The sequence below is a fragment of the Kockiozyma suomiensis genome (assembly GCF_038497685.1).
Source record: "Kockiozyma suomiensis strain NRRL Y-17356 unplaced genomic scaffold V2V93scaffold_13, whole genome shotgun sequence".
Taxonomy (NCBI): Eukaryota; Fungi; Ascomycota; class Lipomycetes; order Lipomycetales; family Lipomycetaceae; genus Kockiozyma; species Kockiozyma suomiensis.
In genome coordinates, this window is record NW_027117676.1 from 292,439 (window position 1) to 307,833 (window position 15,395).

Genomic DNA, 15,395 nt, shown 5'->3' on the forward strand with positions numbered 1-15,395 from the left:
TATTAGTAGTTGACATTCCAAACGTAGTCTGTCTCGTCTTCAGAGACCAATATTTAGGCTGTTTTATCAATTGCAGTAGAAGCGGAGCGGCATAATTGAAGAGTAGAGATATATATATATGTTCAAGCAGACCAGCCGCAGACTCAATTCCACACTGGATGTCGGTCCTTCTCGAAAGTTACTCCGCCTTTCTTTCTCCACACTCTCTTTCTCATATCGCAATCTAATCTACACTTTCGCAACCTACTATGTCTCTCTCTGATTTACCCCCTTTAACTCTTGGCCTAGCGGGCTTGACTACTGCCCTCATCGCAGTTCGCTGGTTCTCTCACAAGTACCCCGATATCCATCCGGTGGCATTATACCACCAATCCTCGATCTCACCAGTACGTCAACCGGATGAGTCGGCTGTGCACAGATCGGTAGTCACTCCTTTCACCTATCCATTGATTACTGGACTGGATATTCGTGATGGCGAGACGTACAGGGATGGTGATGTCCGAGATGTGTGGACTTTAGCCAAAAAAGGTGATGTCACTGTGATTGATGCGAGCGGCAAGACAATAATGCAGTATGGTAAGTAACTTGTTTCATAATTATGATTCGGTTACAAGTAATTAAACAGAATAGATGAGCTCGAGACGAAACTTGCACCATTAGCGGCCGCACTAGCCAGCTATTCTCCTCAATCTCTGTCAAAAGTCGCCCTTTACTTACCCAACTCGCTCGCAAACTTCCTTCTCTCATTCGCATGCGCTACATATGGAATCGCGACTGTATTGCTTCCATTACTCTCAGATATGTCGGATCTATCCAAACATCTGGAAGCTACGCAACCAGAGATTTTCGTTTATGTTGTCGGAACAGTTGATTTCACAAAGTTGATTCTACCTGCCTCTGTCTCGGCCGTGGTACTCGTGCCCGCAAATTTCACTTTATCTTCGACCAATTCCACTGATAAAGATGTCACCGAGTGGACTCAGCAACTAAAAAAAAGTCTTGGTACTGTGCAAGTCCATACTTTTTTTGAAATGCTAGAGTCTACTGCCGTGCCGCCTATTGTCGAAAGTGACAAGTTGAAATTTACGCGGATGCCAGTTTTTGTGGTCAGTTACGCTACCTCTCAAGGAAATATCGAGACTCGATCTTTTCATCATCGTGTACGTTTTAGCTTTCCTTATTGCCTTTTTTCATGTTAAAGATATACTAATGAGAAATGATTAGCATCTTGTATCAGCTGTTGCCGCACAAATGCGAGCAATCCCACAACATGAGAAATTACAGGCTTCTGACGTCGTCGTTCCCTTAGATTCCTGGCATGAATTGTATAACCGGATTATGTTACTTACCGCTATGGCTTCTGGAAGTCATATTGCAATTTGTGGCACCTCGGGTGGTGGTGGATATGACTTAGATTTGCTGAAGAGAGTAGATCCTACTGTTATTATTGCGTAAGCCTTTCTTTTTCGCATTGTTTTAAGGAGAATGATTGAGAGAGTGAAATGAAGCTAACTGGAGCATAGATCGGTGAGAACGGTAAAACAGATATGTGAATTGAAATCATCACTTTTCACGTCTTTCAAACTCATGCGCGCATACGGATTCCAGGCTCAAGGAAATCTCTCAACGCCAATCATCAAATCCTACCCTCACCTCCGTATAATCTACACGCATGAAAACCAACCTCCAAGTCTCGACAAATCTGCTGCACCAACAAGTGCTGAAACCTCATTAACCTCTCGAGACCTGATACACGTTCGCGCCATGCTCGGCGCCCGCGTGGTTTACGCATTAACACATCCTAAGATCGCGGGTGCGCTTTGCCAGACTCACCTATTGGATTACAGAGATTTAGGCAATGTGCGCCTTTTTGGACCCGTGCTGCCGTGTTTGGAAGCTATGGTTCGTGATATCGAAACCTTGAAAGGTGGCAATCGGCAAGGTGGTGTAAGTTTTCTCTGCTTTTTGACTTGTCTTTTAAGACGTATTTGAGGAGTGTGGATGTGCTAACGACGTCTTGGTATAGTTGTTTGTGAGAGGGCCAGCTGCTACAGGGCCTGATTGGATCGACACTGGTATTGTGGGCGAGTGGGGTGAGGATGGATGTTTTCGTGAGTTGTGAATTTGAAGTTGAAGAATAAATGTAAAAATGTTATCGATACACCGTGGACAATACAATACAACACACTATAATATAATATGACACAACAATAGCAAAAGCAACTAGTAAAAATTCCATTACCCATAAATACTAACCAACAAACAAACACAAGACAACCACAGGCAACTCAGTTAATCAATAGACTACGCTTGATCATCAAGTGCACAATTAGGATGCACAACGTACAGGACTTGTTCAAGCGCCTGCTCGCCATCTTTGTCTGATACCTCGCCTCTCAAGCTCATCAACAAACTCTCCTTTTCCATTCTCCGAATAACTTTTCGAACAACAGATCTCTCTGATTCAAAGTCCTCTTCCGAATGAAGATCTTCTTCTCGTTGTTCAAGGTACCATTGAGTTAATTCATCTAGAGAGATTCCTTCGCGACCTTGCGATTCTGCTAAACTTACACGACGGAGAATCATGTTTACTATTGATGTGTATTTTTCGTAGCTTAGTTTCTGCTTTGTTTTGGGTTGCTGCTGCTGTTGCTGCTGTTGCTGCTGTTGCTGCTGTTGCTGAAGTTGAAGTTGTTCAAGTGAGGGAGTGATACCTTCAACTTGTTGCTCTTCTTCATCGTCTTCGTCAACTTCGACATCATCTTTCTCAACGTGGATGATTGATTGTCGAAGTAAATTATACGCCTCACGCACAAACGCAGGTGTAATTTCGTCCACGCAATTAGCTCTTGCAATCGCTTCCGAAAGTCGAATCATCGACTCTAACTGTCTAACCGTGATTCGATACGAATTACGTCCCAGTCCTTGTGCATCGTCTGATCTCAACTCTTTATATTTCTCAATCATAAAATCGCGCGACTCACGCGTCATTTTAGGCTTGAATGTGCGCGCGTAGCGGATGTAGCGCTGTAATTGCTCAGTAGAAAACGGAGGATTGATTGCCTCATCGCGGCGACGATGGACATCAATTATATGCGTCGCGAGTTGTGTATCAATGCGTTCGTTGCAATCGTCTAGCACGACAAAGAATAAATCAAATCGAGACATGATCGGAGCTGACATGTTGATATTTGCGCGTAGCGACATTTTACGATTGTATCTTCCGCCTACGGGATTTGCTGCCGCAAGAATCGACGTGCGTGCATTAAGGGTGGCGTGGATACCTGCTTTAGCAATGGAGATTGTTTGCTGCTCCATGGCTTCATGAATAGCTACCTGATCCGAGATATCCATTTTATCAAATTCGTCGATTGCGCAGATGCCATTATCGGCCAGCATAAGAGCTCCAGCTTCGATTGTGAAATCGCCGGTTTCCTCATCTTTAACTACCGCAGCTGTTAATCCCGCTGCCGAAGAGGCTTTACCGGAGGTATAGACTGTGCGAGGAAGGATACTGCAGACGTATTTCAAAAACTGGGATTTCGATGTCGAAGGGTCGCCCACGATACAGATGTTGATGTCTCCACGCAAATGTATTCCATCAGGGGTAACTTTATGAACACCACCCATCAACTGCAACAATATTCCTTTTTTGATAATCTCATGTCCGTAAATTGATGGCGCGATCGAGTCTACCAAGTTCGCATACGTGTGATCGGCTCGCACCATCGCCTTGAGCTCATCGACTTCCTCTTGACTCAACGAATTCAAAAACTCTTCCTGTTCCTGATCGCCTTGGTCTCCATCGCCGCGTACATCGGAAACTCCGGAATCTTTGGCATCGGTAGAATTAACAAAACAAGCCAAAAATGCCAATCGATAAGTTAAATCTCGAACTCCAAGAGTCTTTAATCCCGAAATACCGGATCCGAGACCTTCGGCGCTACGAGGTGCGTTTCGGCCCTCACGCGTGGCTTCCGGTTTTACGCCAGGAAGACCGAGTTGAGTGACGTCGGGAATAACGATGAGGGTACCCACGCAGACTATTTTGTCGCCTGCTTTTGCTTTTTCGACTATCTCTCCACGAAGAATCACGTCCATACTGTATCAAAAGCTGTTAGCTTGTTTCCTGAAGGAAAAAAAACCAAAACTGATAACTTACGTTCGAGGCATTGAACCGGTAGGAATTTCAGAAGAGTTTTCTTGAATCCGGACTTTCTGCCAGTCAGCAAAAGATGAACTAGCAACATTTAAACTCCAATGCGTTCGATTCTGGCACGTCTCATTTGGGCAAATCGCAGGCTCTGTATACTTGAACATTTGCTCGACGTCATCAACCACCGAATGGCACACATCACAAGTAAAACTGCCCTTGTACAATTCAGGTCGGACTTCTGAAGTTCTTGTTACAGTTCCAGAAATAGACATTAGACAACCAACTCGTTCAGTTCGTAAATCTCTGATTCGTTGAATGAGTGGTAAGTTATAAAACGAGAGCTGGAAAAGTTTCTCGTTGGCTTTGTTTTTGGATGCCGTTGATGAGGTACTTCGCATCGAGCTCGACGCATTACTTGATCCCTGCTGCGAAAATACAAGACTCGGCTCGTATTTCAATATAAGCTTGTGCAGTGCTCGCAAGAGAAATGGCTGGAATCGATAATATTGCTCCGTGATCGCCTGCGCCAGTACACCATCTTGGACAGACGCCACATGCAAATAATCCACAAACAACGTACTCTTATCCTCAATCTTTAATTCACGGATAAGCTTAATATAATATAAATCCGCTTCACTGCTAACTTCATCGACAAACTCCGCAGCCGGATCCACGAACGTTTCTAGAAATTCCCTAAACGTCTCACCAACTTCCTCACCAGTCTTATCAACGACTTTAGGAATCGCAACATCAAGTCGACGCCGCGGCAATTCCTCAATCTCGGCATTTTCAGAATCAAACACGTCGGCCTCACCCTGTGAACTGCCTGCATTTCCTCCAGCTACTGATGACGGGGGATTCGTGGTAGTTCGTCGACGACGACCAATCGGTGTCACTGGTTCAAAAGGATCCGAAGCCAAGGTCGCAAGATGATCGACTTCTGAAGCCATAATTCTGCTGTCACTTCTGAATTGTCTGAGTGTAAAAAGAGCTGAAGCGAGAGAAGAAAAGGCAGGAAAGGAGAAGTGGAAGCGCGGTGGGAGTAATAGCGAAGCAAGCCCCCTTGATTAAATTTAAGTTTTGGGCGCTTTTTAATTGATTTCAACGCGTCTTGACGCGTCTTGACGCGTCGATTAATTAATGTCAGCTGAGGCATTTGTACTTCAACGTTGGTTTACGAGGGACTTGTGTTGAATAGAGCAGCAATATCAGAAAGAGAATATGAGTGGAGCTTTATATGAAATAGAAATCAAAATTTCTAGTCTTTATAAACTCTTAAATTCTCAACATATCATACTGTTATATGACTCTTAGACGGAGTGTCATACACTTGTAGATTCATATATTACAACAAATATCAAAAAAAATTTCATAATGTACAAACATCTCATTTACTGCAACTTTGGCCCTTTTTTAGCTGCATTCATGGCTTTTCTAATCTTGATAACTTCTTTAATAGGATCGATTGTCCGTCGAACAAGCCATGGCGTAGCTAGTAGACATAATGGGATCCGGACCGGCAAAAGTAACTATGTCTTGTGTTAGTCCACTTTCAGTAGGTTGATGCAGTTTAGAGTACTCACTTTAACAAGAATATACGCTGAAGCACCTTGGGTGATATACTTGATTCCCGCAGCGCCAGCCGGGATTTTATCTGGTTCGACTGCATTTGAAAAGAACTCTATGCCTTTCTGCATTAAATCCTCCGGTAATGGCGGTGCCCAATCCAAATACTGAAACAGCCAAAAGAATCCAAATAATGGAGCTACCGCAGAGATCTCATGCAGAAGTAGAAAGCAAACGATGAATGATCCTGGTTCGGCCAATAATTTTTGAGCATGAGGTCTAAATCGCGCGGGAACTTTCTCAAGAATTCTGGCCGCTTGATCTTTAGCTTTCTGTGCTTTCTTTTGTTTTTCAGATTCTTCTTGCAAACGAATCGTTTCTTCTGGGGATAATCGAGGTGGCTCGATGGCTCTTGATTGCGAGCTGCTGGTGAAGGTGCGGAGAAGAGCTGATGGGCGTAGCAGTTGAATTGACCGATCATTCAAAACTAAATCAAAAGATGCAGAAGGCACTCGCTTTATCACTAGACTTCTTCTTATTAATAAAGCCATCATTATTTGAGTAACCAATCAGGCTGTCTAATGAATAGGCTTGTAAATCTGCTGACTCGAGACTTCGATGATAATTCCATGTCACGTGTTCGCCAAAATTTGTCCATACTCTCGAATCAGCGACTGCAAACATCAGTTTTCGGACAGAACAGAGCTCTGGGAACCTAGAATTTTTTATTGTTTTTGACAGCTGGATTGGTATTGACCTAAAGCAAGTATATCTGATATATCTGACATATGGATATGTCTTCTGATAATGGCAAGCTGAAATTACCGACTTTAACGCCTACGCGATATACTATCTGCCATAACTTCAATACACCGGAAGGTATTAGACGGTATTCACTCTATTCTTACTACTTCGACTGATATATCTATTTTTCCAGGATGCAAACGTGGAAAAAAATGTCCGTATAAGCATCAGCTTTTGAAGTCAACAATCGATAAGCTTCCTGCCTCAACGCCTCACGAGAAAGAGATTCTCGAAGTGTTAAGTAGATATCGTGACGGAGAACTCGATGGGTATATTTAATGCTTGTTTCGTGTTGCTATCATTTTATTAAAAACTGGACTACTGACATATTTGAGTTTAGTAATCATATACATCTTAGTATCAGACCCTCTGATTCTGATTTCCCTTTCGAATTACGCGCTCTGCATTTTACTTTAATAGTACCACCCACGTACCCTCCCTCTCCAGCCGATGATCCCGATGATATTGACGAAATTTCGCCGAGTATAATAGTCACAAACGCCGACATACCGCGTGGGTTTGCGTTGAATATTGAGGACGGATTTGCCGATAAGATCAGTAAACCGGGGATGTATTCTAAATCACTGGTCGACATGATCAAAGAGCTTGATTCGAGATTGGAAGAGTTTTTAAGTGCGGAAAAGAGGGAGACATATAAGATTCTGAATACGTCAAAAAGGGCTGAGAAAAAAAAAGAAGAGAAGGAATATAATGCATATGAAGAATGGGGAATTGATTCAAATTTTGGCCATTCAGCGGATGAACCAGTACCCGAGAAAACTGATACTGTATACACAGAGTCACAATTGCAAGAATCGAAAGCTCGTCGTGAGCGAGAAATCAAGCAATTTTTACTGCGATTGCCGTCGGCTAAGATTGTGAGAACAAGTACCGATGACAATGATCCAGATTTATTTTCGGTTCCGTTCGCTCCTTTAAAAAAAAGCTCCCTTCCTAGTTCATTATCAAATCTGAGTACGTTCACTATGGTGGTTCCAAAGCTATATCCATTAAAGCCATGCGAAGTTATGACCGATGTGTCCGCCGACTCGGAGACTAAGTGTTCGATTGAGAACGGCTTTAAAGCTCATGCTGCAGATCGCACTGAGTTTTCTCTTTTTGCGCATGCCAATTTCTTTGTTCAAAATGCTGGTTTACTAGTCGAAACCGGTTGTGAGACTAGTAAAGAAACGACTCACTCGAGTGAAGATGAAGAGTCAGCGCAAGAAGAGTATCGTAATCCGCCGGAATGGGATCGCATAGATGACTATGACGACGACGACGATGATAATGATGTTGAATTTGATTATGAGGGTAATGATTTCAGCGATACTTGGAATAGCATTGCAGATGAAGATCCAGCGAATTTGATGCCGCGCGCCGAGTCGCCTCTGCAAGAAGAAGTTGTCAAACAGGCGCCTCCTGCTAATGCCACCTCTATCAATCTGCCCGGAGTAAAGTTGATAAACGTGGCCGTTCTGCAATGCACGTTACTTTCTCTTGTTGTCAAATGTACACGATGCAAAACAGACGCCGAGATATGCGATATCAAACCGCACGGTCCACAAGCCAATGGACAATATGTGACTTGTGGAAAGTGTAGCGGTGTCTTGTCAGTCGCTTCATTCTCTACCGAGTTTGTTCACACCTCTGGCCCTGGAGCTGAGCGACTGGGATACATAGATTTGCTAGGTTGTACTGCCGCAGATATCCTTCCTAGCTCATTCCGACCTACCTGTGCCGAATGCTCCGAGCCTGTATCAGGCAATGGCATTGCAGGTCTAGGAATTGCACAGACTATGAGCACAAATTGTCGCAACTGCCATACGAAATTATCGATATTCATCCCTTCTGTCAAATTTAGCCGCGTTTCAGATGAAACGGGGCATACGCTCACTTCACGAAAAATACCGAAGGCGAAACATGCGCAGCTCGGAGTCGTGGCCGGCTCACCTTTACCGCTTAATGGCACATGCCAGCATTATCGACGATCGACGCGCTGGTTCAGGTTTTCGTGCTGCAATCGGGTGTTTCCTTGCGATAAATGTCATGATGAGCATAGTGATCACGTTAATGAGCATGCGAATCGTATGATTTGTGGAATGTGTAGTCGTGAGCAGAATTACAAACCTGATATGTGCGCTTATTGTAGGCATTCTTTCTTCAGAAAGTCTACTGGGTTCTGGGAAGGTGGTATGGGAACTAGAGATAAGACGAAGATGAGCAGGAAAGATCCAAGGAAGTATAAGCGCCGTTAAATATGATATTTATTTACTATCACTCATTATTTACAATCACTATGTACAAATGCTCTATGAGCTCTGACTTTTGGCCCGTATTTTATCGGCGATATCAATATAAGACTTTGCGTTTTTGCTCTCAGGGTCAACAATAACGACTGGCGTACCCTTATCAGACAATTCGCAAATATGAGGATGTAAAGGCACAGAACCTAGCATCTCGACGTCTAATCTCTGCGCTTGCTTTGGTACTCCGTCTTGGCCAAATATATGGTATTCATGATCACAATTTGGACATACAAAGACACTCATGTTCTGAACCATGCCGTAGATAGGAACATTTACTTTTTTAAACATATTGACACCTTTTACCGCATCAATTAGCGCAATGTCTTGAGGTGTCGAGACTATTACTGCACCATCGACAACCAATTGCTGGGTAATTGTAAGCTGGACATCGCCTGTTCCTGGTGGCATGTCTAATATCAAATAATCTAATCCATCCCATTCGACTTCATGTAAAAGCTGCTGCAACGCCTTCATTACCATCAATCCGCGCCACACAATTGGAGAATCATCGTCCGGTATAAGAAATCCCATTGACATAGCTTTAATGCCATAATTTTGCAAAGGAATCAATCTGTTGGATTCTGTCACGTTGGGTTCGCCGCCGGTTAGATTCAGCAGTTTGGGAATTGAAGGACCAAAAATGTCGGTATCGAGAATGCCAACGCGTTTTTGCTTCATTGCAAGCGCCAACGCCAGATTAACTAGAAAATTCCAGTCAACCAGATAACCATCAATTAAGCAACTGCTTAATAAATACCTGCAACAGTACTCTTGCCAACTCCGCCCTTGGCAGATGAGACAGCAATCACTTTATCGACTCCCCGCAACTTCACCCGCTGCGGCAATCCTCGCATCGTGCGTGGAATGGTCGGACCGGTCCCGCGCCCTTTACTATCATGTATTGGAATGCCTCCGACAGCAGATCGCCTGATACTCGTAGAGAACGCTCGGTGCCGTATTATTGAGATCATCTGCGTTATCATCGTTAGTAGTAAGTTTGATTCTCGATTCCTGATCATGCTACAAAATATAGTTTCTCATAAGCCATTACTAATATCAGACAACTTAATGGCATCGCTATAAGCTACGGTTACCATCTCGGAAACAGCATTTTTGACATATGAAAAAAAGATATATATTACAATTCACTGAAACTATTCATATAGTCTTATAATCTTGCACACTCATGCTCTGAGGAAAAAAAACATAAATCATCAATATCATACTAACAACTCATTCCTTCTCACACCAATTCCTTTCTCGCCGAGATAGTTGCATTAACGCAATATTTTCGGTGAACTATGGGTACAGGTATTTAACACATAATGAGAAATAATATAACAAATCAACAAAAAACCAAAAACTTCTAGATACGCAAGCACGAGAGATAATTTATAGCTCGTCGTGGTCGGGCATCTCGAAGTCATCCTCATCGTACGCACCACCTGGAGCACCGTCGCCGTAAAGCTTCTGAGTGATGGGGTACGCAACTTGGCTCAACTTTTCACGCTGCTCATCAAAGTCATCCTTGGTAGCAGTAGCAGCGTTTTCTTCAATCCAGTCAATGACCTCCTTGACGGCCTCAACCAAAGTCTCCTTATCCTCCTCGTCGATCTTGGATCCAAGACCAGTCTCAGACTCGTCATTGACCTGGTTACGCAGAGAGGCGGCGTAGTTCTCAAGCGAATTGCGAGCCTCAATCTTCTCGCGAAGCTCAGCGTCTTGTTCGGCGTACATCTCAGCCTCCTCGACCATGCGGTCGATTTCCTCCTTGGTAAGTCGGCCCTTATCGTTGGTAATAGTGATTGATTCTGACTTGCCAGTTCCCTTGTCGGTAGCCGACACCTTGAGGATTCCATTGGCGTCAAGCTCAAAAGTGACCTCGATCTGGGGAACCCCACGAGGAGAAGGTGGAATACCGTTGAGCTCAAACTTGCCAAGACGGTTATTGTCTTTGCAAAGAGTACGCTCACCTTCGTAGACTTGAATCAAAACGGTGGGCTGATTATCAGCAGCAGTCGAGAAGATCTGCGACTTACGAGTAGGAATAGCAGTGTTGCGGGGAATAAGCTTGGTCATGACACCTCCAGTGGTCTCGATTCCGAGAGTAAGCGGGTTGACGTCAAGGAGAACAATATCCTCTACACCCTCCTCTCCCGAAAGAATACCACCCTGGACGGCAGCACCGTAGGCAACGGCCTCATCAGGGTTAATACCTTTCGATGCCTTCTTGCCGTCAAAGAACTCCTCGAGAAGCTGCTGGACCTTGGGAATACGAGTAGATCCACCAACGAGAACGATATCGTCAATGTCGGACTTCTTCATACCAGCATCCTTAAGGACTTGCTCCACAGGCTTGAGAGTCTTCTTGAAGAGATCGTAGTTAATCTCTTCAAATTTGGCGCGAGTCAAGGTCTCAGAGAAATCCTCACCGTCATGGAAGGCCTCGATTTCAATACGGACCGACATTTGCGATGAGAGAGTACGCTTGGCCTTCTCAACCTCACGCTTTAGCTTACCCATAGTCTTCAAGTTGCTGGTGATGTCAACACTGTGCTTCTTGTTGTAAAGCTTAGTGAAGTGCTTGATGACACGGTTATCAAAGTCCTCACCACCAAGATGGGTATCTCCCGCAGTGGCGAGAACCTCAAAGACACCAGACTCGATCGACAGAAGAGAGACATCGAAGGTGCCACCACCGAGATCGTAAACAATGATCTGTCGCTCACCCTCACCCTTGTTAAGACCGTAGGCAATAGCTGCAGCAGTAGGCTCGTTGACGATACGAAGGACATTGAGGCCTGAGATGGTACCGGCATCCTTGGTAGCCTGGCGCTGAGCATCGTTGAAGTAGGCAGGGACAGTGACAACGGCATGGGTGACCTTCTTACCAAGGTAAGACTCGGCGATCTCCTTCATCTTTCCAAGGATCATGCCCGAAATCTCCTCTGGGGTGAAAGTCTTTTCCTCACTGCCGACAGTGACCTGGACAACGGGCTTAGAGTCTTTGTTCTTGACAGGGAAAGGGAAGGTCTTGAGATCGGCCTGGACATCCTTGTCGTTGAAGTTGCGGCCAATAAGGCGCCTATGAACAAGTTAGCTGCGGGTAGACAAAACATTTGCTATATTGTAGTCGACGTACTTGATATCAAAGATAGTGTTGGTGGGGTTGGCAGCGGCCTGATTCTTGGCCGCATCACCGACGAGGCGCTCCTCGGGAGTGAAGGCCACGTATGAAGGAGTGATACGGTTACCTTGGTCGTTTGCGAGGATCTCGACGTGGCCGGCCTTCATGACGCCTACACACGAGTAAGTGGTTCCGAGATCGATACCGATGACTGCAGAGAGAGTAAAATAGTTAGCCTCAAGTTCGTTCGACGATGAAATAAATTTCACAAATAGATTTCATACCAGTTCCATACGACTCGGTGTCGTCGGCCTGCACGCCCTGGAGCATAAAGGGTCCCGCGACGAGCACGAGAGCCCAAACGAAGAGAGACCAGAAGATGATATTTCCGGAAGGACTTGCCATTGTTGTTGCGAATAGAGTCTGTACCTGGATCAGAGCAGTAGAGTCGAGAGCGAGGCAGGGGCTTAAGTACGCGAGAAAAGGCCACTGTGGCATCGGCGCAACCGCCTCGCCGCATGGCTTCGAAAGCATTCCGTACCACGTGACTATCATTTGACGTCATGTGACTAGTCACGTGAATATATGACCAGCTCGGCGCCGAACCGCGCGATAGCGAGTGATCTTGCTCCGAATTCGGGTCTACCGCAAAACCACCCAGTATACAACCAATGTCTTCCCAGACGCAGGCGCAGCCTCCTTCAGGTCTGAAGCGCTCAGGTTCAAAGCATTTTGTTGTGGGGGCCCATCACAGAAACGCATCGGTTGGCAAGGGCCTCAATCGCCTCAAGAGCCTTGAGCAGAATACCCCACCGTCGCCTTCGCACCCACCGCCCGGCTTTATACCAGCTCACGCTGGACTGGCCGGCCAGTATGGCGTCAAGTCACTGACTACTCAGGCAGACGCTCTTCGAAGGTCGAAATCGTCGGACACGCTGCTGCGAAGGTCGGCCTCGGGCTTGGCCTTGACTGGGCGTAAAGGCTCTCGTGTTAACTTGGTCGCAAACAAACGCACAATTTCGGCTCTCACTGCTGCGCAGCCGAAGGCGCGCCGAATGAAGCATCCGGACAAGCCTGTTGAGAAGAAACCCGTGATCCCGGCCTCTGATCATTCTGAAGAAGAAGACGAGGATGAGGATGAAGATCGTGGTCTCTCCATTGAAGTACTTCCCCGTCGTCTCTCCAAGGTAGTTGGCAGCTCTGAGATTGATCAGGAAGCATCGGCTCCATTCATGACCGAAGCTGATGCAGAAGTTAATCTGATCCAGCAGCGGACCTCATCTTCATCTGCACCGACGTCCGGCACCCAGTCTCTTCTTGGATCGCCAACCAACAGCTCTAAAGTTGCGGAGCAGCGAGGCAAAACCGATCTAGTATCTGCTGTTGATGCAGCTGCTACTGCAATTGCGAACCAACAACAGCAAGAAAACAATACTAGTCTATCTGCTGAACTTCGACGTGGAATGCAAGATTCTATTCCGGTGCCGCCACCCGATGGTTCAGTTGACTCTAACCCTGCTATTCGCTCGCGATTTTTGGTCGATCATCCGTCCACACAGGGTCCCGCTCCTGCAAGATCCGTTCAGACACCGCCTATCCCTTCCGCCGCTCATATATCCGCTGCAGCTGCAGCTGCTCGCGAATTTAAGGTACCTGCCCACTCAGCACTCTCCTCCTCTGCTGATTCCAATTCTTCACTATGGATGCCTACTCAGCAACCTCCACAAACAGGCCAACTTCAAGCTACACCTCCAGATTTCGGTCAGCCATCTACGACCGCGGCTTATTCCCCGCGTCCGCATCTCATCACTGATGCCGAAGCATCGGCTGCCGCCGCTGCCGCTGCCGCTGCCGCTGTCGCGGCTGTTGCACAGGCAAACGTATTCCCAACTATGCTCTCAGGTGGAGCATCTCTAGCCGATGTCGCTGCTGCTGCGGCAGCAGCTGGTGGTAGCACACAGGCGCAGCAACGATATATGCTTCAGCAGCAGTACCAACATCATCATGATAACTCTACACCATTTACATCTGCAGGATACTATAGTGGTAGTGAGTCTGCGCGCTCTCTTGAATTATCACTCGCTGCCGCTGCCGGTGGGCCTGCAGCTCAACGAGAACTAGATTCGATTTCAAAAGAGCTGAAGAATGTCAAGCGGTACAGGGACCCAGTAGCTGAGGCAGTCGAGCGTGTGCGTGTCCGCCTGGTTGCAAACTCAGTTGGATTGGGTGAACCCATCGCTGGTGAAAAGATGGTCTGGACATTTAGCGGATCACCAGGTAGCGACACCTCACCAGAACAGGAAGAGAAGAATGCAATTGACTTTGTACGGTCGGGCAAGAAAGTTTCGCCGGATAATCTGGGAAAAGTCTTGATGCGCATGTGGAGTGGACAGTGGAAGCTGGTCGACGAAGGTGTTGGCAACGTATCATCCGCACCTGCAAATACAAGACCGCAGCTACAGAGTATGCAATCTGCCCCACAGTTGTCTAAAGTTGGAGCAATCAACGGCGATACGAAAGCCAGCGACGGACGAGCAACGAATTTGGGGGTAAATGGAGCGGGTGCAAACCCGTTTCGACATCCTTAGTCCTCAGTATTTTATTTTGTCATTATTTGAATGGAACGGCATCAGTTGCGCATGACGGTGTTTTGATTTATTATTGATAGCTTTAACTTTGAAGTCGTTTATTTAAATGGAAATTGTTCGGGAGGAGTTTGGGTTTCGTTAATGCATAATACAGATATTTAATTATTAATAAGCAATAAATTTAAATTATATTAAATCAACCACATCATTGTCTTCCAGCAAATTACATAAACATGCTGCTTTCTAGATGCTAGGCATTATGACCTAAGCAATCCGAAGTCAGTCTTTGTCTTCATATGTTTTGAGAAAAAAAGAATTAAACTCACAGTGGAAACTCTTAAGACTAGGATTGTCAAAGACAGGTTTAATAAAGAGCCCCTGCCGGGACGTGTTGCGTCTCACGACGCATCAAGTTCGTGGTGAGATAGCTTCTGTAATAGTGCTGAACCATACGAGAGGAGAATGGACTAACAGCATACGAAATCGGAGATAGTTTGAGTGTGTGGTGCCGGTTACGATAGACAAATGACGAAGAACATCATAATCGCGCCAGCTGATCTACGGTATCTGCCGATCAGAGGTTGGATCAGACTATAGCTACCAGCTGTAGTAGATTACGAGTATTCGGACGAGTGCCGCCGGAACTTAGGTAATCATGGATTAGCAAAGCCCCAGATGAGCTTATGCTTACTGTGGCGTTTCTGCCTCTTGACAAAGCATTGTTCTCCTCCTTTGGCTCTTTTCTGCTTTGCATGACTCTTTATTAACATGACAGATCATTTCACTCTTGAATTCACTACATTTCCAGTATGTCTCTGCTCTCTGTATTTTCGTTGTCAGACTGT

General features: G+C 45.7%; 7 protein-coding genes across 7 annotated transcripts; 3 read left to right on the forward strand and 4 right to left on the reverse strand.

The window, feature by feature from the left end:
• Positions 1–15: 15 nt before the first annotated feature.
• V2V93DRAFT_374235 (uncharacterized protein) lies at positions 16–2,211 on the forward strand. Its single transcript, XM_066911188.1, has 5 exons — positions 16–576; positions 631–1,160; positions 1,225–1,451; positions 1,524–1,947; positions 2,027–2,211. The coding sequence occupies exons 1-5, from the start codon at positions 249–251 to the stop codon at positions 2,120–2,122; spliced, it is 1,605 nt and encodes a 534-aa protein (XP_066764034.1). The 5' UTR covers positions 16–248; the 3' UTR covers positions 2,123–2,211.
• On the reverse strand, positions 2,105–5,157 carry V2V93DRAFT_401650 (MCM2/3/5 family-domain-containing protein). Its single transcript, XM_066912592.1, has 2 exons — positions 4,163–5,157; positions 2,105–4,102 (listed from the first exon to the last, which is right to left on the reverse strand). Exons 1-2 carry the CDS (start codon positions 5,104–5,106, stop codon positions 2,305–2,307), a joined length of 2,742 nt encoding a protein of 913 aa, XP_066764035.1. The 5' UTR covers positions 5,107–5,157; the 3' UTR covers positions 2,105–2,304.
• A 260-nt stretch (positions 5,158–5,417) lies between these two features.
• V2V93DRAFT_388129 (uncharacterized protein) lies at positions 5,418–6,303 on the reverse strand. The gene is made up of 2 exons (XM_066912319.1): positions 5,740–6,303; positions 5,418–5,685 (listed from the first exon to the last, which is right to left on the reverse strand). Exons 1-2 carry the CDS (start codon positions 6,274–6,276, stop codon positions 5,548–5,550), a joined length of 675 nt encoding a protein of 224 aa, XP_066764036.1. The 5' UTR covers positions 6,277–6,303; the 3' UTR covers positions 5,418–5,547.
• Positions 6,304–6,406: 103 nt separating this feature from the next.
• Positions 6,407–9,069, forward strand: V2V93DRAFT_374240 (uncharacterized protein). Its single transcript, XM_066911189.1, has 3 exons — positions 6,407–6,601; positions 6,660–6,795; positions 6,867–9,069. The coding sequence occupies exons 1-3, from the start codon at positions 6,511–6,513 to the stop codon at positions 8,782–8,784; spliced, it is 2,145 nt and encodes a 714-aa protein (XP_066764037.1). The 5' UTR covers positions 6,407–6,510; the 3' UTR covers positions 8,785–9,069.
• V2V93DRAFT_374242 (P-loop containing nucleoside triphosphate hydrolase protein) lies at positions 8,770–9,831 on the reverse strand. The gene is made up of 2 exons (XM_066911190.1): positions 9,593–9,831; positions 8,770–9,536 (listed from the first exon to the last, which is right to left on the reverse strand). Exons 1-2 carry the CDS (start codon positions 9,816–9,818, stop codon positions 8,839–8,841), a joined length of 924 nt encoding a protein of 307 aa, XP_066764038.1. The 5' UTR covers positions 9,819–9,831; the 3' UTR covers positions 8,770–8,838.
• A 46-nt stretch (positions 9,832–9,877) lies between these two features.
• On the reverse strand, positions 9,878–12,423 carry V2V93DRAFT_374243 (heat shock protein 70 family). The gene is made up of 3 exons (XM_066911191.1): positions 12,247–12,423; positions 11,978–12,173; positions 9,878–11,920 (listed from the first exon to the last, which is right to left on the reverse strand). The coding sequence occupies exons 1-3, from the start codon at positions 12,365–12,367 to the stop codon at positions 10,228–10,230; spliced, it is 2,010 nt and encodes a 669-aa protein (XP_066764039.1). The 5' UTR covers positions 12,368–12,423; the 3' UTR covers positions 9,878–10,227.
• A 173-nt stretch (positions 12,424–12,596) lies between these two features.
• V2V93DRAFT_374245 (uncharacterized protein) lies at positions 12,597–14,719 on the forward strand. The gene has a single exon (XM_066911192.1). It carries the CDS (start codon positions 12,634–12,636, stop codon positions 14,548–14,550), a length of 1,917 nt encoding a protein of 638 aa, XP_066764040.1. The 5' UTR covers positions 12,597–12,633; the 3' UTR covers positions 14,551–14,719.
• Positions 14,720–15,395: the final 676 nt, after the last annotated feature.

Coding starts and splice junctions, on each gene's coding strand:
- V2V93DRAFT_374242 (XM_066911190.1), bottom strand. CDS start 9,818: ATGATAACGCAGATGATCTCAATAATACGGCACCGAGCGTTCTCTACG. Junction 9,537..9,592: donor TGGCAAGAGTACTGTTGCAG/GTATTTATTAAG, acceptor GGAATTTTCTAG/TTAATCTGGCGTTGGCGCTT.
- V2V93DRAFT_374245 (XM_066911192.1), top strand. CDS start 12,634: ATGTCTTCCCAGACGCAGGCGCAGCCTCCTTCAGGTCTGAAGCGCTCA.
- V2V93DRAFT_388129 (XM_066912319.1), bottom strand. CDS start 6,276: ATGATGGCTTTATTAATAAGAAGAAGTCTAGTGATAAAGCGAGTGCCT. Junction 5,686..5,739: donor CAGCGTATATTCTTGTTAAA/GTGAGTACTCTA, acceptor CACAAGACATAG/TTACTTTTGCCGGTCCGGAT.
- V2V93DRAFT_374235 (XM_066911188.1), top strand. CDS start 249: ATGTCTCTCTCTGATTTACCCCCTTTAACTCTTGGCCTAGCGGGCTTG. Junction 577..630: donor CAAGACAATAATGCAGTATG/GTAAGTAACTTG, acceptor TAAACAGAATAG/ATGAGCTCGAGACGAAACTT. Junction 1,948..2,026: donor GTGGCAATCGGCAAGGTGGT/GTAAGTTTTCTC, acceptor GTCTTGGTATAG/TTGTTTGTGAGAGGGCCAGC.
- V2V93DRAFT_401650 (XM_066912592.1), bottom strand. CDS start 5,106: ATGGCTTCAGAAGTCGATCATCTTGCGACCTTGGCTTCGGATCCTTTT. Junction 4,103..4,162: donor ACCGGTTCAATGCCTCGAAC/GTAAGTTATCAG, acceptor CTTTTGATACAG/TATGGACGTGATTCTTCGTG.
- V2V93DRAFT_374240 (XM_066911189.1), top strand. CDS start 6,511: ATGGATATGTCTTCTGATAATGGCAAGCTGAAATTACCGACTTTAACG. Junction 6,602..6,659: donor TAACTTCAATACACCGGAAG/GTATTAGACGGT, acceptor CTATTTTTCCAG/GATGCAAACGTGGAAAAAAA. Junction 6,796..6,866: donor CGTGACGGAGAACTCGATGG/GTATATTTAATG, acceptor ATTTGAGTTTAG/TAATCATATACATCTTAGTA.
- V2V93DRAFT_374243 (XM_066911191.1), bottom strand. CDS start 12,367: ATGGCAAGTCCTTCCGGAAATATCATCTTCTGGTCTCTCTTCGTTTGG. Junction 12,174..12,246: donor CACCGAGTCGTATGGAACTG/GTATGAAATCTA, acceptor CTCTCTCTGCAG/TCATCGGTATCGATCTCGGA. Junction 11,921..11,977: donor AACACTATCTTTGATATCAA/GTACGTCGACTA, acceptor ACTTGTTCATAG/GCGCCTTATTGGCCGCAACT.